The sequence below is a fragment of the Oncorhynchus clarkii genome, chromosome 24, assembly GCF_045791955.1.
Source record: "Oncorhynchus clarkii lewisi isolate Uvic-CL-2024 chromosome 24, UVic_Ocla_1.0, whole genome shotgun sequence".
Taxonomy (NCBI): domain Eukaryota; kingdom Metazoa; phylum Chordata; class Actinopteri; order Salmoniformes; family Salmonidae; genus Oncorhynchus; species Oncorhynchus clarkii.
The window spans coordinates 14,190,006-14,212,548 of record NC_092170.1 but is presented as its reverse complement, the minus strand read 5'-3'; the positions used below and the strand labels follow the sequence as shown (position 1 = coordinate 14,212,548).

The window sequence follows — 22,543 nt, the reverse complement described above, 5'->3', positions numbered from 1 at the left end:
AAACACATATTATTACACCAAATAGTACTTTAAAGACACGAATATAGTTACTATGTATATAGTAGCTCTTTTACACTATCAAATGTAATTTAGTGATTAGCTTAGAAACTGTAATAAACAAGGAAAAGGCATGAGTGTGGCTTCATAGCAATGTATACAAGGTACAGCAATAGCTTATCAGTAACTGCATCAATAAAGGACCTGAAAGAACATTTTAGTGGAGGATCTTTTGTACCTTTTTAGACATGGACACAGACTCATAGCCACAGGAAGTAGGGGTGCAGCAGCACCCCCTAATAAAAATAAATAAATAATTATATATATATATATATTGAATTTACCACAGTGCCTTTGGAAAGTATTCAGACCCCTTAACTTTTTCGATATTTTGTTACTTTACAGCCTTATTCTAAAATGGATGAAATTAAGAAAAAAAAAGCCTTAGCAATCTACACATAATACCCCATAATGACAAAGCAACACGTTTTGAAATTTTTGCTAATTTATTAAAAATAAAAAACTGAAATACCTTCTTTACATAAGCATTAAGACCCTTTGTTATGTGACTTGAAATTGAGCTCAGGTGCATCCTGTTTTCATTGATCATCCTTGAGATGTTTCTACAATTTGATTGGACTCCACCTGTGGTAAATTCAATTGATTGGATATGATTTGGATAGGCACACACCTGTCTATATAAGGTTTTACAGTTGTCAGAGCAAAAACCAAGCCATGAGGTCGAACAAAGTGTCCGGTGAGCCCTGAAACAGGATTGTGTCAAGGCACAGATCTGTGGAATGGTACCAAAAGATTTCTCCAGCTTTGAAGATCCCCAAGAACACAGTGGCCTCCATCATTCTTAAATGGAAGAAGTTTGGAGGCACCAAGACTCTTCCTAGAGCTGGCTACCCGGCCAAACTGAGCAATCGGGGCAGAAGGGTCTTGGTCAGGGAGGTGACCAAGAACCCGATGGTCACTCTGACAGAGCTCCAGAGTTTCTCTGTGGAGATAGGAGAACCTTCCAGAAGCACAACCCTCTGCAGCACTCCACCAATCAGGACTTTATGGTAGAGTGACCAGACGGAAGCCACTCCTCAGTAAAAGGCACATGACAGCCCGCTTGGAGTTCGCCAAAAGGCACCTAAAGGCTCTCAGACCATGAGAAACGAGATTCTCTGGTCTGATGAAACCAAAATTGAAACCATGATTGGCCTGAATGCCAAGCGTCATGTCTGGAGGAACCCTGGCACCATCCCTACGGTGAAGCATGGTGGTGGCAGCATCATGCTTTGGGGATGTTTTTCAGCAGCAGGGACTGGGAGACTAATAAAGATTGAGGCAAAGATGAATGGAGAAAAGTACAGAGAGAACCTTGATGAAAACCTGCTCCAGAGCACTCAGGACCTCTGACTGGGGCGAAGGTTCACCTTCCAACAGGACAATGATCCTAAGCACACAGCCAAGACAATGCAGGAGTGGCTTCGGGACAAGTCTCTGAATGTCCTTGTGTGGCCCAGCCAGAGCCAGCACTTGAACCTGATCTCTGGAGAGACCTGAAAATAGCTGTGCAGCAACGCTCCCCATCCAACCTGACAATGCTTTAGAGATCTGCAGAGAATAATGGAAGAAACTCCCCAAATACCGGCGTGCCAAGCTTGTGGCGTCATATCCAAGAAGAAATTATTTTCTACATTGTAGAATAATAGTGAAGACAAACTATGTTTAACACTTTTTTTGGTTGCTACATGATTCCATGTGTTATTTCATAGTTTTTGATGTCTTCACTATTATTCTACAATATAGTACAAATAAAAACTCTTGAATGAGCAAGTGTGTCCAAACTTTTGACTGTTACTATATATATATATATATATATATATATATACACAGTGCCTTGCGAAAGTATTCGGCCCCCTTGAACTTTGAGACCTTTTGCCACATTTCAGGCTTCAAACATAAAGATATAAAACTGTATTTTTTTGTGAAGAATCAACAACAAGTGGGACACAATCATGAAGAACGACATTTATTGGATATTTCAAACTTTTTTAACAAATCAAAAACTGAAAAATTGGGCGTGCAAAATTATTCAGCCACCTTAAGTTAATACTTTGTAGCGCCACCTTTTGCTGCGATTACAGCTGTAAGTCGCTTGGGGTATGTCTCTATCAGTTTTGCACATCGAGAGACTGACATTTTTTCCCATTCCTCCTTGCAAAACAGCTCGAGCTCAGTGAGGTTGGATGGAGAGCATTTGTGAACAGCAGTTTTCAGTTCTTTCCACAGATTCTCGATTGGATTCAGGTCTGGACTTTGACTTGGCTATTCTAACACCTGGATATGTTTATTTTTGAACCATTCCATTGTAGATTTTGCTTTATGTTTTGGATCATTGTCTTGTTGGAAGACAAATCTCCGTCCCAGTCTCAGGTCTTTTGCAGACTCCATCAGGTCTTCTTCCAGAATGGTCCTGCATTTGGCTCCATCCATCTTCCCATCAATTTTAACCATCTTCCCTGTCCCTGCTGAAGAAAAGCAGGCCCAAACCATGATGCTGCCACCACCATGTTTGACAGTGGGGATGGTGTGTTCAGGGTGATGAGCTGTGTTGCTTTTACACCAAACATAACGTCTTGCATTGTTGCCAAAAAGTTCAATTTTGGTTTCATCTGACCAGAGTACCTTCTTCCACATGTTTGGTGTGTCTCCCAGGTGGCTTGTGGCAAACTTTAAACTACACTTTTTATGGATATCTTTAAGAAATGGCTTTCTTCTTGCCACTCTTCCATAAAGGCCAGATTTGTGCAATATACGACTGATTGTTGTCCTATGGACAGAGTCTCCCACCTCAGCTGTAGATCTCTGCAGTTCATCCAGAGTGATCATGGGCCTCTTGGCTGCATCTCTGATCAGTCTTCTCCTTGTATGAGCTGAAAGTTTAGAGGGACAGCCAGGTCTTGGTAGATTTGCAGTGGTCTGATACTCCTTCCATTTCAATATTATCGCTTGCACAGTGCTCCTTGGGATGTTTAAAGCTTGGGAAATCTTTTTGTATCCAAATCCGGCTTTAAACTTCTTCACAACAGTATCTCGGACCTGCCTGGTGTGTTCCTTGTTCTTCATGATGCTCTCTGCGCTTTTAACAGACCTCTGAGACTATCACAGTGCAGGTGCATTTATACGGAGACTTGATTACACACAGGTGGATTGTATTTATCATCATTAGTCATTTAGGTCAACATTGGATCATTCAGAGATCCTCACTGAACTTCTGGAGAGAGTTTGCTGCACTGAAAGTAAAGGGGCTGAATAATTTTGCACGCCCAATTTTTCAGTTTTTGATTTGTTAAAAAAGTTTGAAATATCCAATAAATGTCGTTCCACTTCATGATTGTGTCCCACTTGTTGATTCTTCACAAAAAAATAAAGTTTTATATCTTTATGTTTGAAGCCTGAAATGTGGCAAAAGGTTGCAAAGTTCAAGGGGGCCCGAATACTTTCGCAAGGCACTGTATATATACTCTATATGCAACAATTTCACTGAGTTACAGAGTTATCACTTGTCACTGTTGTCACTGAGTTACAGTTCATATAAAGAAATCAGTCAATTTAAATAAATGTATTAGGCCCTAATCTATGCATTTCACATGACTGGGCAGGGGCGCAGCCAATCAGAATGAGTTTTTCCACAATAAAGGACTTTATTACAGTCAGAAATACCCCTCAGTTTCATCAGCTGTCAGGGTGGGTAGTCTCAGACGATCCTGCAGGTGAAGAATCCAGATGTGGAGGTCCTGGACTGGCGTAGTCACACGTGGTCTGCGGTTGTGAGGCCAGTTGGATATACTGCCAAATTCTCCAAAACTATGTTGGAGATGACTTATGGTAGAGGAATTAACATTCAATTATCAGCTCATGAAACATGGGACCAACACTTTACATGTTGGGAAGGGATATTTTTTTCTCACAAAAGTAGTCCTGTATTAGCAGACTGACATAAAACTCCCACAACCGATTCCTGCAGCTATGGACAGGCTGGGTTTAGATGTTGAGGGGGTAAAGTGCAGAGTAGGCCGCATTACTTCAGTACACTCCTGCCAGTGAGGACAGGTGGGTACAGTACTGATCTGGGATCTGGAGGAAGGAGAAGGGAATTTAGCATCTATGTGTGTAAAGTGTGTGTGTGTGTGTGTGGGGGGTGGGGGGGGGGGGGGGGGTAGCAGTTGTGCAGGCCAAAAGCAGACATGGGCCTGAGTTTGGCCAGTTTCTCCTCAGTCTGCTGACTGACCCTCTGACTCCTCTTAACCCTACATGGACAGCAGGGGGAGTGGAATAATCATCATCATGGTGAAAATAAATCAAATGGGTCTGTTTTTACAAACTTTTATTTGCCGTCCTGAGACAATACTGTTCTATATAAAAGTCAATTTGATCAGACAGAATGACAATCAGATCTGGCAAGGACACAATGGCCTGATGTTATTTAACCACAGTGAACAAGAACATCCGCTTGTTTTAGTTATTTTTTTTTACCAAATTGTCATTAAATGTGTAATATTCTAACTGTGGCGATTTAAAATTACGACAAGTATATTATTAAAATGTATGACTACACATGGTACCTCAAGGCCAGGGGGCTCTAACCCTGTTCCTGAAGCACTACCATCCTGTAGGTTCACTCCAACCCTAATACAGCACAGCCGATTCTAACGATTAGCTGGTTGATAAGCTGAACCAGGTTAGTTTCAACTGGGGTCAACTGGGGTCTCCAGGAACAGGGTTGGAGCCCCGTGCTCTAGGCAGTAGTACCCATAGAACATGTTATTTAGAGTTGTTAGACATTTGTTAGTTCAACTCAAAACAGACTTTACTTTAAGACAAACAAACAGCCTTCACAACTTCAAATGGTATATGGATAGGCTTCCTCTACCACAATAATTTGACCTAATACTATGCTACGACAGGCCACTTGGTTCAAGCTCAGGTTGTCCTGCAGAAAACTGACTCAGGATTAAAGACTGAAGCGATCCTTCATTACAATAGAAAAACTATCAAAAGTGATTTTGTCATTAGAATGATCATTTGATTTAGTGGTTTTCAACATATGAAAGTATCTCTTGGCAATTTCCTGAGATTGATCAATAAACATCAACAAAACAAAGTATTTATCCTTTCATTCAGTTGTACAGCAGAGAGTTTCCACCCAATTGCCAATGTTATAGTATTGTTAAAAGTCCTCCTTCATACACATAAGCCAGGTCATTTTCTCAAAGGACAATGTAAAACTGCTGCTTTCAAAATTTGGTGTTATTTTTGTACATTGGGTGAATTGAAATATAAAATGTTTCCCTTTAAAATTCCTTTATCACTTTGACAAGTGATAAAGGCTTGACGGTGTGACAATGTAACGTTTTACGAGCCTCTATGACCAGCCAAGAGCAAAGAAAGGAATTAATGAAGGAACAGCGCTATAAAGAATTAAACCCAATGCCGATTCTAACTTTACATGTCTGAAGTAAAAGTCACTCAGTCTGGAGTCTTGTTCTAGACATTTATAAACCTTTTAAAAACACAAGTCTGTTTAAAGTGCTTTATGGTGCCCCACTCTACTGACATTAAAGTATGATTGGTGCTGAGGTTTGAGGTTCCAAAGCATGCACACAACACCAATCAGTCATTAGCCAGCCCTTGACACAGCCACTGGAGGGAGCAGTCAGAGAGACGACGGCATTGGTATGTGATGTCAGAGCAGAGGGGTCAGCATCTGAGCTGCGATGGGTCAGTATGTTGCTGGGAGGGGTCAGTGACAATGCAAGGCTGGGTCAGTGTGCAGGTGGGAGAAGTGAGTAGTGCAGACACGCCCCCTAGCAGGTGATTGACAGCTGTGGTCATGTCCGTGCAGCCAGCTGGTACAGAGGGCTCAGGACTGTGTGACCGCTCACCTGGAAAACAGTACAAGACAGGGCCAATGCATTAGTCCGGGATACTCAGCACACAGACAGACACAGACCTTCTAGAACCATAAATCCAGTCCTTCTCTACTGCCCTTGTTGATAAGTGAAACAGCTTCATACTGTTTTTCACATCTGCATGGGCAAGTAAACAAGGGCAGAGGGAAAGGGACAACGTGTTGGAGAGGAATTGGGCCGAGCAGTGACACTACACACACGAGCAGAAGCAGGTTAGACAACACATGGGCCACACCCAGGAACAGTGTATGCCGACTTAGGAGAGACAGAACTGGTTAAGGAGCATGAAAACATTATGCAGATTGTCTATATCAAGAGTTTATTGTCTATAGCAAGAGTTGCTCAAAGTCTAAATCTATTTTACTTAATCCAGAGCGGTCAAATGATATACTACGCTTGCACATGTTAATTCAGAATGTTAACTACAAACCTGAAATGTTTTCATTAAACCCACTTGGGATCATATATGGTAGAGCTTCTCTTACAACTGTCTCTGAGCATTCAGATAAGGTGAGAGAGGTTGGGAACCCTAGTGAAGAATATCACAGTTGCAGGCTTTTCTTTTTAGTTCAGCACCAGTTGGATGTTTAATAATAGATTGATAATAGGTCCTTGCCTTCCTCATGAGTGGGTTAAGAACCTATTGTTCAGTGGCTCTTGTCTATTGAGTGCTTCTACACCTGCATTGCTTGCTGTTTGGGGTTTTAGGCTGGGTTTCTGTACAGCACTTTGAAATATCAGCTGATGTAAGAAGGGCTTTATAAATACATTTGATTTGATAGCAGGGCAGAAAGGACAGTATATGTGTAGACTATTCAGGATAGGAAGCCGGGTCAAAACACACAGTCACACACACATTTGCATATATGGCTATATAAATAAATTTGATTTGATTTTTGATTTGAGTGTGAGAGGAGGAGAAAGGTGAAAGGTCATGGATACTCACTCTGAATTGGAGTCCTTCAGGAGTTTGGCCCTGGCAGAGGCTGAAAGGTTCAGATCTCCTCCTGAAGAGAGAGGGAGGGAGTAATGGAGAGTGGCAGGGAGAGGAAAAGAGGGAGAAGGACAGAAAGAGAAAGGGTGGGAGAGAGAATGGGAGAGGAATATCAAAGAGCATGGTTAGTGATGATATCATAAGGCACGCTCCACTGTGAGTGGTTTAATGGTGTCAGGAGGCCCGCTCCCAGCTCTCTTACCTCGTAGATAATCAACAAAGTACAGCATCACTACCGCGATCAGCGCCACTAAGAGGGAGAGCGAGAGCGAGAGAGAGAGACACACATTTATTGGTTGACTCACACACACACACACACACACACACACACACACACACACACACACACACGTGTTACTCACAGCAGACACAGGCGGTGAAGAAGACCTCCAGGAAGAGGTATCCCTTGTTGTCCAGAATAGATCCTGCTGCCATGGAGATCAGAGCCAGGCCCAGGTTCTGGATGGACTGCATGCTGGGAGGTAGGAAGGCCATGCGTCATCATCAACAACAGCAGCATCACCACCACCGTCATCATCAACAATAACTACAACATCAACAGCATCGTCATCACAGTCACAAATAATGGATAGAATGCAAACGCCTGTAGGTATGAAACACTTTTCTGGTTACACAGAAAGGGTGGGTAGGAGCAGGTGTACTTACAAGCCATAGGCGGTCCCCAGCTGATGCTCTGGCACCACGAAGGCCACCATGGGCCACAGGGCACAGGCCAGCAGGGAGTAGGACAAACCCAACAGGGACTGGAGGACACAGATACACAGTACCATTATCAACACCATTCACTGTACCTGGTTACCCAGTCACAATACAACTCAATTACTATGTATAAACTAAATCTAAAATCTGACTTCATTCCTCTGGAAGCAGGATGTAATTGTCTTGCAGGACTAAACAAAAGCAACTGTTAAAGGACCCAGTGATCCAAGGTTGCGCGTCCAAATCTGGCCCACCGCTCATCACTGCATACACTAGGTTTCTAGTGAATGTCCTACTAAATGTCTCCAAGGTCATATTCTGCTGTGAACCACTCTGCGCCATTCTAACGATAATCAAATGGAGAATGGTCATCACCATGGCGATCCAGGGGTTCCAGAAGGTGAAGGCGAGCATCATGTGGGCTATGAGTGTCGTGACGACGGCACACAGCACCCAGATCACGTTCTTCCCTGTCCTGTCCACCATGAAGCCCAACAAAGGAGAGGCTGGGGCTGAGATGATGTACACAATACTGGGAGAGGGGACACAGAGGGAGAGGGTGGAGAGAGGGGACATGGAGGGAGAGATAGTGATTGTGTTTAGAAGGGTGCCAGAGACACAGTTACAATGTGTTGGGACGGTTCATAGTCTGAGGTGAGATGAGAGCTAAAACAAACCTCATTTGAAGAACTTCTCACAAAAAGTTGAGTGGCACATCCTCACTCTGTCCAAATTGAATCACTGGTCTTATTAGTTACTCCGGCATCTCAGACTAGGGTAAAGAGTTGTGTGTTACCTGTTAATTGCTCTTGCTTCTTGAGGTGAGAAGTTGAACTTTTCAATGAAGAAAACCCTGCAAGGGGAAGACCGACAGGTGAGAAGAACAGACAGTCACAGCAGACCAGAGTGGTACGGAGTATGTCCATACTATCACTGCAACATATCCCACCACCACATTAAGCACATCCCTGTTCCTGTTCTATAGGCATTCATTACAACTCAACACAGAGGAATGTGCTCTTTACGCTGCTATACAGGGCCTTTGGGAGAAATTGACAGTTCCTCAGAGTGTTTTAGCACACAAGCACATGCGCGCGCACACACACCAATCACCCAGCCATCCCTTCCAGCCAGCTACCAAGTAGAGTTGCACCTGGTCCACACATTGTTGAACCGCAGCACATGGTATTGAACAGGCTCCAGCAGCCAGGTAAGTATTGTATCAACAAACAAAAAAATATATATTCCATAACATGTATTTGCTCAACAGGCATCGCCACTCTCCCCCCATATCCCTCTCCCCCAGTCCCCCCCATATCTCGCTCTCTGCATCTCTCTCTCCCTGCCCCCCCTCCCCATATCCCTCTCCCCCCATATCCCTCTCCCCCCCATATCTCGCTCTCTGCCCCCCCCTCCCCATATCCCTCTCCCCCTGTCCCCCCATATCCCGCTCTCTGCATCTCTCCCTAGTACTCTCTTTCCTACCCACTCAGGGGGTTAGATTACATGGTCTCTAACAGTTAATGATTTAAAATCAGCTTGGGAGCAAAACATTATTCCAAAAGAGTTCATGATATTATATTCACTCAAGGTATTTTACATGATGGAGAATAGACATTGCGTTTGAGGGGACAGGCATGAAGTGGCAGCACATAATCCCTGATCTACAATCACCTTGCAGCCCAAATAACTACTTGTGATAAAGCTGGCAATATTGGTGAGGGTTTTGACTGATAAGACATGATGACTGATGGTTTGTGTGCTACTCACTGTCCCAGTCCAATGAAGGGGAAGATGGCCACGTAGTAGCCCACACAGATGATGAAGATGAGCCACAGTGGGAAGGGGAAGTCCTTCACATCCGTCAGCTTGATCACTTCCCCTACACACACACACAAAACACATGTTCAACACACCGAGCCAGTCTTGGCTAAAGCATCCCCTTAGGAAAGGAGTGTGACAGCCAGGCAATAACCCACAGGAAGTAGTACTATGACCCGTGACCTCCGCCCCTGTCACACTAAAGCCAGCCCAGGGAAACGCTGAGCACGGTAGAAACACAGGCTAACTTCCCAATAATCAATTCTGACAAGATTACATGCAACACAATGGGGAGTTTGATGTTTCCCAGGTGGATAGAGCTCCTTAAATCAACTAAATTCATCAAGGCAAAAAGAGATTGGCTGATGGTGACAGGTAAACAGAAGGAACCTACCCTCTACCACCGCCCTCCTCACACCAACATTGTCAGAATACAGTGGACATGATAACCATAGCACATAGATAATGACCATCATCCCAGTCAATGCCATTATCCTGTGTAGTTCAGCTCTGATTGGGACACACATCGGAGGCAGTCACTGACTGCCGTGTTAGCTCACCGGTCGCTCCCTGTTCCTTGTTGAGGATCCTCTCGGCCCTCTTGTCCAGGTAGCCCAACACCAGAGCACAGACCAGAGAGAATATGCATGTCGCCCCAGCTGGAGAAGGAGAGAGAGAGATGGAGAGAGCACAAGCAAGAGAGAGAAAGTGTGAGGGGGGATAAAGGAGATCCAGGAAAATCATTACATCAGCTATGAACAGGTAGGTGTGGCTCATGAACCTACAGCAGCACAATAGGGTCCTCAGGAGAAGAGCCTGCCAAGGATCTTTAAAGCCCCGTCTAGTTCAGTCTAAATAAGCATGACTGCTTCCTTTAGGACCAACAGTCAGAGTAATTAGATTAAAAAGTAGCTCAAAAAGTTTTACTTTAGATTTTGTGTCGAGAGCGATTGCCGGAATGCTTTTGATTTCTTGGGGGTGGTCGAAGATCTCTACATCACACTCCCTCACTCACATCACATCCCACCCTCTACAGTAGAGGGGTTTGTAGTCCAATAAATATTATCTATTAACCAGGTGAAATTTCAGTAAGTATGTGGCAAAATCCAGTAGGCTTTGGTTTGAATTAACAGTAGGATATGGACATATTAGACCCATCTCACAGGCTTAATGTTCCTCTGTAGTTTCTGTAAAGCATCCGCACATATCTACTGGGGCTCCATGATTCCATTCTAATGTTACAGGACTGTACGAGTCCTGCTGGAGAGAACACACAGACTGCTGGGCTCCTCTTATTCCCGTGGAGCGAGTGAGGACACCCACCATGAAAGAGGAAGTGAAAAGAGAAGTGAGGCGGAGGATCACGAAACTGAAACCTCCTCCATCATGTGATTCATCAGACAAATGACAGGGGGGGAGGGGGTTGTGTTTTTTCCTCTCCTCTTTTCTCCATCCCTCTCTGTGCTGAGATTAGAGAGCATTTGTAATAGAAGTGGTATGGTGTTGCAGGCAGGGCTGTCTGGGCTGGAGATGTAACCTGAGGCTCAATGTAGACAGCAGGCCTGGGAATTTAGCTCACTCTCCTCCTGATCAAATATGTACATGCAACTCACTCACACAAAGGGTGGTTCTGTATTATGTCATATGTGGATCCTAATAAAATACTAAGCACACACACGTGATGCACGGGTTGACTCATAACCTGCAGTCCCCGCGGTTATATCAGCGGGGCGGATGGGTTTAGGTTCATTCAATATAGTGTGGATGAAGGGTGGGTGGAATGAAGAGAAACAATGTTTTTTAAAAATAAATAAATGTATAATTCTGGTAGTTTCACCACCACGAACAGAGGATCTCAGCAAAGGTAACTTTTTATTATAATAATAATTAGTATTACTAGGCCTAGTCTTATTAAATATTCACTTTACAGTTGGAAATGCAAGCACCTACTCCGTAAAGAGACCAAGATTTAACTTCACGGACTGGGAGGACGAGAGAAGCCGAAGAGATCGACGAAATCCAGAGGTACAAAGCACTGACTTTTCCCTGGAGGATTGTGTGGAGGAAAGTTTGCTTGCTTTCTGGGAGAAGCAGGAGTGTACCTTCCCTCAACTCCGGTCTCTTGCAAAGAGAATTCTCTGCATTCCAGCATCAAGCACATCGAGTGAATGCGCCTTCAGCACTGCCGGGCACGTTATTGAAACCAGGCGCAACCGACTGAAACCTGGCACAGCGGACACTATTCTGTTTCTTAAATTAACAGTGCTGCAAAAAAAAGCAAGACAAAGTAGGCAATTATAGCCTCATAACTGGTCAGTGGGTACTTTCATTTTCTAAACTTTGTTGTGTTGTAGCCAATTGATTTTTTAAGCCAATTATTATTATTTTTTCCCCCATTCATTTTTTTTTGTATTAATCCATATACCGGTATAGGATATTAGCCCACACAGGCAGTCGGCCTACAAGAATGTCCATTTATTGTTTCCTTTCAGTAAAATGATAGACTACTGTTCAATAGGCCTAAGAATTTTCAATTGCTCAAGAAAAAACATTGTTCAATAAATTAAAACCCCAATTGTTTTATTTTTTTAAGCAGCCGTGCAGTCGGCCTACAAGAGATCCATTCATTGTTTCACATTTTGTTTTGTTTCAGTAAAACAATAGGCTACTGTTCAATAAGTGCAATCCTTTTAATATGCTCAAGAGAAATGTAATGGTTCAATAAAGTGTGCAAGACAAAAATATATAGATGATAGAGATGTTTGATATTTGCGGGTTGGGGATCATGTTTTTCACATAGTAACCCATCCACAATCGCTCTACTATCAATTGCTGATGGGTGCGGGTGAACAAACAGCTGACCCCTACATCACTAAACACTTAACTCACCGATCATGAGCGAGACTCCCAGAGTGGTGTGTCCTGTCGAGCCGACCAGGTCAGCGACACGGTTGTACACCCAGCCCATGATGTTCATGTTGACCGTGCTACCCTGAGGGACAGGAGACAACCCAACACTCCCTGATCAGCCACATAAATAAACCCTTAAGTATGTGCTTCTGTATCTATCTATCTATATACGGCGTTATATTTCGCTTCTATCATGTTCTTACCAGCCTGGCCATGCTGAGCTGAAGACCAAACACCAAGTTGAGTTCCTTCCCTTTGAACCAGTTCACTGCATAGGTGTTCTGGGCCACAGCCAGAGACTCACCTCCAATCCTACCCAGAGAGAGAGCACTTAGTTAGGGGGAGAGAAGTGGCTTGGAGCTGTAGCAAGGACTAGCTCAGTGACAAAATAGACTAAAATACATCTTACCCAAACACAAAGCGTCCAATCTCCATTAACCAGAATAGATCTAGAAGTGCCCCAACAGCAACTATAACCTGTGGAAATACACAGTGGTGGAAAAAGTACAATGGTCAGTCATACTTTAATAAAAGTAAAGATGGCTCAGTAAAGGTCACCCAGTAAAATCCTACTTGACTAAAAAAAATATATAAAAGTATCTGGTTTGAAATGTACTTAAGTACAGTGGGGGATAAAACAGTCCATTGTCATACTGGAGTAAAAGTCTAAGTAAATGCTCTACATCAAATTCCTTATATTACGCAAACCAGACGGAAGGATTTTCTTGTTGTTATTTACGGACAGCCAGGGGCACACTCCAACTCTCACATCATTTACAAAGTATTTGTGTTTAGTGAGTCCACCAGATCAGAGACAGTAGAGATGATAACGCGTTATATTGATAGGTGCGTGAATTGGATCATTATGCGGTCCTTCCTGAGCATTTAAAATGTAAACATATACTTTTGGGTGTCAGTGAAAATGTATGGGAGTAAAAAGTACATATTTTCTCTGGGAATGTAGTGAAGTAAAAGTACAAACCATGGGATATTGTGTGTAGATTAATGGAGGGGAAAAAAACTATTTAATCCATTTTTGAATAAATTTGTAACATAACAAAATGTAGAAAAATTAAAAGGAGTCTGAATAATTTCTGAATTCACTCTAGATTACCACTGGAAATAGATCAATTGAATTTGTACTACACATTTTGTAGAAGAGCAGCTCTCAAATACAACTCTCAAACACATCTCCATCATGTGGTGTGCACCTACCTGTCCAACGCAGACAAACAGGGCGAAGATTATCGTTCCTAGCCTACCAGACGAGGAGAAGCACAGTGACAGAAACTATGTTTACATGGGGATAATTTGAAGTGAAAATAAACATGTTCGTCACAATGTTATCTCTCCTTGTGTTGCTGGAGATGACAGCCCTAGTTCATTATGGATTCAGATTAATCCTCCATACACAATTACCCTTGCATCTTTTGTTGTCAGAGGTTCATGGTGAGACTGGGGATTTCCTACTAACACACTGGCAGACAAACACTACCCATATTACAGTAGGTACACAGGCTGTATTAGCCATGGAGGAGTGTGGGGGAAAACACACCTACAACCAGCATCCACACACCAGGGTGATTACAGAATCCGAAAACATATTATACAAATGTGACGTAAAGGATCCTAGGGTATTAATCTCTATTGTACACATACAGTTTCTGCTCTGAGAAGCACAGCACTATGCATGCGTTATGTGACTGTAACCAGGTAGTCACTGGACGCAAGAGGTTAAATACCTTGTCCGCGCCAGTACAAGACGGTTATCCTTGGATGGCGATAACCAAGTATTCCATGTAGGGAACAGGTGTACAGTAGTGTTTAACTAGTAACCTGTGGTCCTACCTGATGCCAAAGACCCTGTCGAGCAGGAAGCCCCCCAGGAAACAGAGCACCACGTTGGGCCAGGAGTACCAGGCATAGAGCTGCATGAACATGGACGTGTTGAGCTTCATGTCCTAGTGCAGACCAGAGAGGACAGAGAATGTCAGTGCATTGGTAGCCCAAATTACTAGAAAGGTCTCTTCAAGAAAGCAAAACAAAGGAAAAGAAAAAACACCAATATGAACTGAGAGTGCATGGACCAACCATACACTAACTGGTATGACCTGATATTCGTCTGTTGTTTGCAGTATTAGAAAACCTTTGAGCACGATGACAAGAGAGAAAGGTAGCTGTGCTAGTTCTAATGGGCCAATTCCTTGTGACACACTGCTTTGTTTCACTTATCAGCAAGCTTACAACATCATGGTGATGTCATGAAGAGTCAGACATCCATATAACTCGAATGTGTCCATAGAGTTAGAATAACTACAATAACTATAGTTATTTCCCATACTGAAGCATCGGAGGAAGGCTCTGGCATACAGCAGGCTAGGCTACAATGACGACAGAGTGACATGATGTGACAGACGGAAACTTCAGTCGTCCTTCCTCACCTGTATGACTTGAGTCTGCAAAGCAGCGGGGTTATCATAACAGAAGTAACTTCCTGAAACAAAGTAACGCTGTCAGTGGGTAGAATTGATACATCAAAGTGCTGATACTGTACATTCTAAACCAGCTCGTATTTGATTGATACAGTCATAGAAGGCTACATCATTGTGAAAGATAATCAAAGTCTGATATCCAAAAGCAATTAGTCTGATAGTCAGTTAGCTGAATGAAGCCTAAACTCTCCAAAGAATTTGGTTGGAATTTCGTTGGAACCGCCCTGCTCACCGAATCCCAGAAAGCACATAAAAAGCAGGACGAAAATGCGGTGAGGCAGCCGTCTCGGGTCACAGAGCGCGGACATCGGTTTAACCGGTCCGCTTTCATTTCTGGGACCTGAAGACGAGATATCCCCTTCATCGTCCAAAAGGTTCTGTCGCTCTTCCGCCATCTTCGTCTGTGTTTTGGAAAGGAAGGGAAAAGGATAATACGGCGCAGACAGTCATATGACATACACGTGACTCGTCTCGGCTGAGCGCAGCAGTCAAAGGAATGCAAAAGAGTTCAGTAACGAGCGAATGACCATAAAGGAGCAAAACGCTGATCTTTACATATTCTACTTTAGAATATTCAATACGATGGTGATTGCTAAGGCGGGTCATTCATATATTAGATAATTGAATGAAATTAATTAATTTGACAATATATATTTTTATTCAGATGAAGTCGGACGTTTTTCAACCACTCCACAAATTTCTTGATAACAAAGTATAGTTTTGGCAAGTCGGTTAGGACATCTACTTTGTGCATGACACAAGTCATTTTTCCAACAATTGTTTACAGACAGATTATTTCACTTATAATTCACTGTATCACAGTTCCAGTGGGTCAGAAGTTTACATACACTAAATTGCCTGTGCCTTTAAACAGCTTGGAAAATTCCAGAATATGATGTCATGGCTTCAGAAGCTTTTGATAGGCTAATTGACATCATTTGAGTCAATTGGAGGTGTACCTGTGGATGTATTTCAAGGCCTACCTTCAAACGCAGTGCCTCTTTGCTTGACATCATGGGAAAATCAAAAGGAATCAGTCAAGAACTCAGATTTTTTTTGTAGACCTCCATAAGTCTGGATCATCCTTGGGAGCAATTTCCAAACACCTGATGAACCACGTTCATCTGTACAAACAATAGTATGCAAGTATAAACACCATGGGACCACGCAGCCATCATACCGCTCAGGAAGGAGACGCTTTCTGGCTCCTAGAGATGAACGTACTTTGTTGCGAAAAGTGCAAATCAAACCTATAACAACAGCAAAGGACCTTGTGAAGATGCTGGAGGAAACGGATACAAAAGTATCTATATCCACAGTAAAATGAGTCCGATATAGACATAACCTGAAAGTCTGCTCAGCAAGGGAGAAGCCACTGCTCCAAAATCACCATAAACAGACAGATTGACAGACAGTCTGTATAACTAACACTGTATACTTATTTTTTGCACTAACAATCACAGTTGTCTTTTCTTACTAGCACTGATTTTGCTGGTAGCTGCTTCATTTTAAAAAAAACTTGCAATGACTGTAATATGTGGTTGTTTTTATCTACTTTATTTGAATGTAAGTTGCTCTGGATAAGAGAGTCTGCTAAATTACCTAAATGTAAATGTAAGAATCAATGGCTATATATAATTCATTCAAAAGTAATACAAATGTGCTGGGTAACATTAGCTAGTAAACAGTACACTTGAAATGAAACCACTTTCTGTCGAAATTAGAAACGTGTAATATCTGAAAATGTAGCTAGCTAGACTATCTGTAACATGGAATGACGCTGGAGAGACGAAGCAGGTACGGGGAGTAAAACATTTCATAATTAACGGACATGGAACGAGACTGGAACAGTGTCAGAAAACAGGTAGCACAAACAAAAGACAATCAATACAGCAACAAGGGAACTGACAAATATAGGGGAGGAAACAAACAGATGATGAGTGAGTCCAATATTGCAGATGCGCGTGACGAAGGAAGGCAGGTGTGCATGATAGGAGTGAGTGATGCAGGGCAGCCTGTCGCCCTCAAGCGCCGGGGGGGGGAGCGGGAGCAGACATGACAGTACCCCCTCCTCATCTTCAGGCACCACCCGGCGTCCCACCTGGGCGAACCAGCCGAGACATGGGTGCAGGGCAAGCCGGTAGGGGTGTGGAAGCCTGACGAACGGACAATAGCGTGGGAGCCTGGCGAGCCGGTCGAGGCATTGGAGCCTAACATCCGGCTTAGGAAAGACGCCTGTCAATCCCGCTGCAGAGAGGGAGCCCGACAATCCAGCGGAGCGTGAAGTGGGATGGAAACCTGCCGAGCCAACCGAGGGAACGAAACCTCTTGAGCCAGCCAGAGCGTGGACGCCCGACGGGCTGGCTTAGGCACCCCCGGTTCCATCAGTGGCAGAATCCACCCCGACGTCACCAACAAAAACAACAATAAAACAAACTCCTGGACCGTTTGGGCAAACAAGAACTGACGATCCGGCTGAGGCCCGATGTGAGATGGAGGCCATCCAAGCCAACCGGGGCAAGGAAACCTCTCTAGCCAGCTAGGGCGTGGAAGCCCAACGAGCTGGCTAAGCACCCCCGGTTCTATCGGCGGTGACCCAGAGCCCATGTCACCATACCAACCGGAACGCCAGTACTCCCCGATGCTTCGTATGTTGGCTGCTGTATTCTGTCACATGACGCTGGAGAGACGAAGCAGGTACGGGAGTAAAATATTTCATAAATAACGGACATGGAACGAGACAGGAACAGTGGCAGCAAACAGATAACACAAACAAAAGACAATCAATACAGCAGCGGGGAACAAAACAAGGGAACTGACAAATATAAAGGAGGAAATAAGCAGATGATGAGTGAGTCCAGGTGAGTCCAATATCGCAGATGCACATGACGAGGGTAGCAGGTGTGCATAATAGATGATAGGAGTGAGTGATGCAGGGCAGCCTGGCGCCCTCAAGCGCCGTGGGGGTGGGGGGGAGGAGCAGACGTGACACTATCTTACCTGTATGCATAATGTTTGGACTCGTCTCCTGTCTGATGCCATGCATGGTTGCCCTTGGTTTGAAGATGTAATCCAGACTGGTGTTTTCTCCATCTCCATACTTGAATTCCACTGATTTCAAAACTCGGTCCTCTAGAAAGTGGAAAGCATACACATAACGTTCACTAGCGAGCCAGCCAGCTAACATAAGCTAGCTAACAGTACACTTTAACTTGACATTAGGTTTATGCAGTTTTACTACGCAATACTTTTTTTAAGCCACATTCAACACGGTTACCTAGACACATTGACCAGCTCCAGTCAGACCAATCCAAACTCATCTTTCGGCATGTCCCGCCCACTCATTATCTCAGCCAGTCACGGCTAGCGGGAAGTTTTTCCGTGGCTAAACCAACCAGATTCGTAATTTATTGTATTTGTATTTACAGATGGCATACAAGTTTGATATTAAGGCACATGAAAGTTCCCATGTTCGAGAAGGCATTTCTGCCCAAAAAACGCATTTTGATAAAAACATATTTTTAAAATTCAAACGACTCTCCTGTGAAGTCCTGACTTGCGACATACGCCTAGTTCCATGAATCGGGTCACAAATGATGTCCCACACACATAAACACCATAATATAATTTGTCCTCTGATACACTCCTCCCCAACTATGAAGACAATTAAATTCAGATGATAAGTTATGACCAAATGATAAGGATTCAGAAATACAATAGACCTGATAAACTACACTCTTCAAAAAAAATGTTGCTTCTACATTCACTGGACCATGCAACTGTCATGGAGGTGTGAAACACACTCACGTGTTGAGTAACCTTACCTGAGACTTGAGCACAGCGGGCTAACATAGTGTTGAGGTGTGACAGAGACACGGGTTTGAACCCAGCTAGTCACACAACCAATGACCATCTCCAAGGGCCAGCAAGGATGATCTGTTGTGGGATTGTTTCTGGTCAAATCTGGATAACATAAATCTATTTATTTTCATAAAGTGATTTTTCAAGAGGGGGAGGGGGTCAGTAACACATATTTAACCGTTGATTTAGGGAGCAGGATAGTGCAATAAATAAGAAGGCATGAATGAATAAGTATGCATTGGATTAGTTCAGGGCTGACCTGATTTGTTCCTTGATTACTAGGAGTGAGGAGCAGCTGAAAGGATGAGAGTCGGCTGGGGAAGTTTGTAGGGGATTGGATCATGGAAAACATGGATGGAAACAGACTGGGTGATGACATTAGAAGCCACAGAGAGGGAGATATTAAATAAAACAAATGCAGATGGAAATGGTTGTTGACACGGGGACAGGCAAATCCTTTGTGGTCATTCAAACAGATGGGCAACCGTGGAAAAATAAGGGGAAGGAGGGTTAGGAGGGGGTGCTAATAGCAGCTCTTCCAGTGATAAAAGAGGGTGTGTCTTTTTTTTTTTTGCAAATGAATGAACAGGCAGATAAGCACTGAGCCAGGCTTTGTAAAGGGTCTCAAAGGAGAGAGAGGCAGTGGGGAGAGCAGGCCACAGACAATAGACTCAACAGAACACCATTATCATTGGTATGTTGTTAGGGAGTCTGATTTCAGGATTCAGTCTGTCAGAAAACTAACATCAGGACAGTGTTTAAGACACTGGTATTTGTGGTGTGATTACTGCATGGTTTGGTGAGCACAGTTTTAACTGTGCACAGTGGAGGTAGAACTGGAAGTGCTTCTGGACCTGCTGAGAATCTGTTGCATGTAAGAAGCAGCCTCTTCACCTGGACTCGAGGATGATGCTCAAGATGGTCCGCTTCAAGGTAAGCTACTATTCTCTGAAGTTGTTGTTTTAGTCAGTGCATGTGCACGCCCTATGGAGCGGTGCACCATTAGCATAGCGTCGTCCGGGTTTGGCCGGGGCAGGCTGTCATTGTAAATAAGAATTTGTTCTTAACTGACTTGCCTAGTTAATAAAGGTTAAATGTAATTAAATGTGAACATTTATTTAAAGCTTTTTTATTAAACTGTCCCCTTTTCTTTTTATGTCAGATGGTCCAGCACCATCCTTAAACAATTGCTTTCATATTTGGTCTAATTCTCATTTCTGGAAAAGGCTTAAAATAAAGGTTCAAATCCAGGTCATGTGACATGATTGACCAAACTACCTGGTCCTAGTATGACGCATGGTTCTAGCTATGTTATTGCTTTATTACGTATTTGCTAAATCTGTATTTTCTTTTTACGTCAAGCTCAGTAACTTAAAACTAATGTAAACCTGAATACTTTATTTTTATTTGTTGTTTTATAACCTCTATATAAGCACTGTAAAAACTTCCAACAATATTTGTCAAGTGTTAAGTACTAGAAAACTTAAATTTGTATTTCTAAACACTATATTTGAAATTCAACATTCAACAGTTGTGTAGTGTCCATGTCACCTCTGTGTCACATGTTTGGCCATCTTAAACTGTAATTGCCCATGCTCTGACAGACCATTATACGGTTATCCACCCTCTTGATTAATCCTATCTAATACTCACATAGGAGATGGAATGTTGTATTTACTCAGTAGATTAGAGATGATTAAGGCCACTTATTCACAGGCGGTGGACATTGACCTTAGGGCTGCAGTTCAAAGGAGGCCGGCTGTTGTGGCCCATGTGGTTACACCCAGGCGATAATTATGCCACCGGGCTTCTCTTCCTGGGAAAGATAACACAACCTGGTTGGAGGTTGCCTGGGTTAGGGCTTGGGGTTGAGTGTCAACAACGGGCAATCTAGTTACCTTTGAGTAGGAGTTTGGTGTAGTAGAATATCATCATAAGACTGTCAGTATCCTTTCTACTCTGAACAGTTGGACTAATCTGATAAAGACATCAAATTTCTGGCATTTCATGGACGCCCAGAGAAGCACTACACTGTAATGTGTCAATTAATTAGGCCTAATAAAATACATTTGCCACTGTATATACTGTATACATGGTGTACTCTGTCAGTACTTCTGCTCAGTAGTCTTTAGTGTCAGATTGGCAGACCACTCACTTTTCAGTGTTGTTCTCTTGATTTAGACAAATCAGGATAATGTGAACAAATACAAACAGTATTGAACTCTTTTTCCCTGAGAAGGAACTTCCTATTTTTGGTCATTCTCACATGTCATCCAGGATGCCAGTTGCCTTATCTGTCCCTTCAAGTCTGCCACTTTTAACAAGGCATACCTGTTAACTGAAATGCATTCCAGGTAACTACCTCATGAAGCTGGTTGAGAGAATGCCAAGAGTGTGCAAACTGTCATCAAGGCAAAGGGTGGTTACATGGGCACCCTCATAGATATCATCCTAACCAACCTGCCATCCAAATACACCTCTGCTGTTTTCAACCAAGATCTCAGAGATCACTGCCTCATTGCCTGCATCCGTAATGGGTCTGCTGTCAAACGACCACCCCTCATCATTGTCAAATGCTCCCTAAAAGACTTCAGCGAGCAGGCCTTTCTAATCGACCTGGCCGGGGTATCCTGGAATGATATTGACCTCATCCAGTCAGTAGAGGATGCCTGGTTATGCTTTAAAAGTGCCTTCCTCACCATCTTAAATAAGCATGCTCCATTCAAAAAATGTTGAACCAGGAACATATATAGCCCTTGGTTCACTCCAGACCTGACTGCCCTTGACCAGCACAAAAACATCCTTTGGCGTTCTGCATTAGCAGAATTTTACGGAGGCCTAGCAATCCTATTTGTTTCCAATTCCATCGAATAGCCCCAGTGATATGCAACTTTTCAGGGAAGTTAGGAACCAATATACACAGGCAGTTAGGAAAGCTAAGGCTAGCTTTTTCAAACAGAAATTTGCATCCTGTAGCACAAACTCAAAAAAGTTCTGGGACATTGTAAAGTCGGGGGAGAATAAGAGCACCTCCTCCCAGCTGCCCACTGCACTAAGGCTAGGAAACACTGTCACCACCGATAAATCCACTATAATTGAGAATTTCAATAAGCATTTTCTACGGCTGGTCATGCTTTCCACCTGGATACCCTTACCCCGGTCAACTGCCCTGCACCACCCACAGCAACTCGCCCAAGCCTCCCCATTTCTCCTTCACCCAAATCCAGATAGCTGATGTCCTGAAAGAGCTGCAAAATCTGGACCCCTACAAATCAGCCGGGCTAGACAATCTGGACCCTCTCTTTTTAAAATTATCTGCCGAAATTACTTCGCCACCATGGCCTATTTATTGCTTTACCTCCCTTATCTTACCTCATTTGCACACACTGTATATAGATTTTTTTCTACTGTATTATTGACTGTATGTTTGTTTATTCCATGTGTAACTCTGTGTTGTTGTATCTGTTGAACTGCTTTGCTTTATTCTTGGCCAGGTCACAGTTGTAAATGAGAACTAGCCTCACTGGTTAAATAGAGGTGAAATTCCTTTTTTTCTTTTTCACTTTGAAGAATCTAAAATATATTTTGATTTGTTCAACACTTTTTTCATTACTACATGATTCCATATGTGTTATTTCATAGATTAGAAAATAGTAAAAATAAAGAAATACCCTGGAATGAGTACTATAGGTGTGTCCAAACTTTTGAATGGTACCATATATATAAAAAAAATATACAGTTTAAAAAATACAAAAAATGTGGGTCTCAAAACAGGT

At 43.1% G+C, this 22,543-nt stretch overlaps 1 protein-coding gene across 1 annotated transcript; it reads right to left on the bottom strand.

Moving 5' to 3' along the window:
* Nucleotides 1-4,367: 4,367 nt before the first annotated feature.
* Nucleotides 4,368-15,374, bottom strand: LOC139382197 (major facilitator superfamily domain containing 1). Its single transcript, XM_071126080.1, has 16 exons — nt 15,139-15,374; nt 14,856-14,908; nt 14,263-14,375; nt 13,630-13,672; nt 12,824-12,891; nt 12,618-12,726; nt 12,394-12,496; nt 10,065-10,163; nt 9,454-9,565; nt 8,480-8,536; nt 8,059-8,215; nt 7,630-7,727; nt 7,326-7,438; nt 7,166-7,213; nt 6,916-6,976; nt 4,368-5,942 (listed from the first exon to the last, which is right to left on the bottom strand). The coding sequence occupies exons 1-16, from the start codon at nt 15,299-15,301 to the stop codon at nt 5,939-5,941; spliced, it is 1,401 nt and encodes a 466-aa protein (XP_070982181.1). The 5' UTR covers nt 15,302-15,374; the 3' UTR covers nt 4,368-5,938.
* Nucleotides 15,375-22,543: the final 7,169 nt, after the last annotated feature.

Bases quoted from the DNA above. Each gene is read 5' to 3' on its own strand.
- LOC139382197 (XM_071126080.1), bottom strand. From the start codon at position 15,301: ATGGCGGAAGAGCGACAGAACCTTTTGGACGATGAAGGGGATATCTCG. The intron at 10,164-12,393 runs GTGAGTTAAGTG...CTCCTTCTCCAG, and splicing joins GGGAGTCTCGCTCATGATCG to CTGGGGCGACATGCATATTC. The intron at 8,537-9,453 runs GTGAGTAGCACA...TTCCCCTTGCAG, and splicing joins CCCTTCATTGGACTGGGACA to GGTTTTCTTCATTGAAAAGT.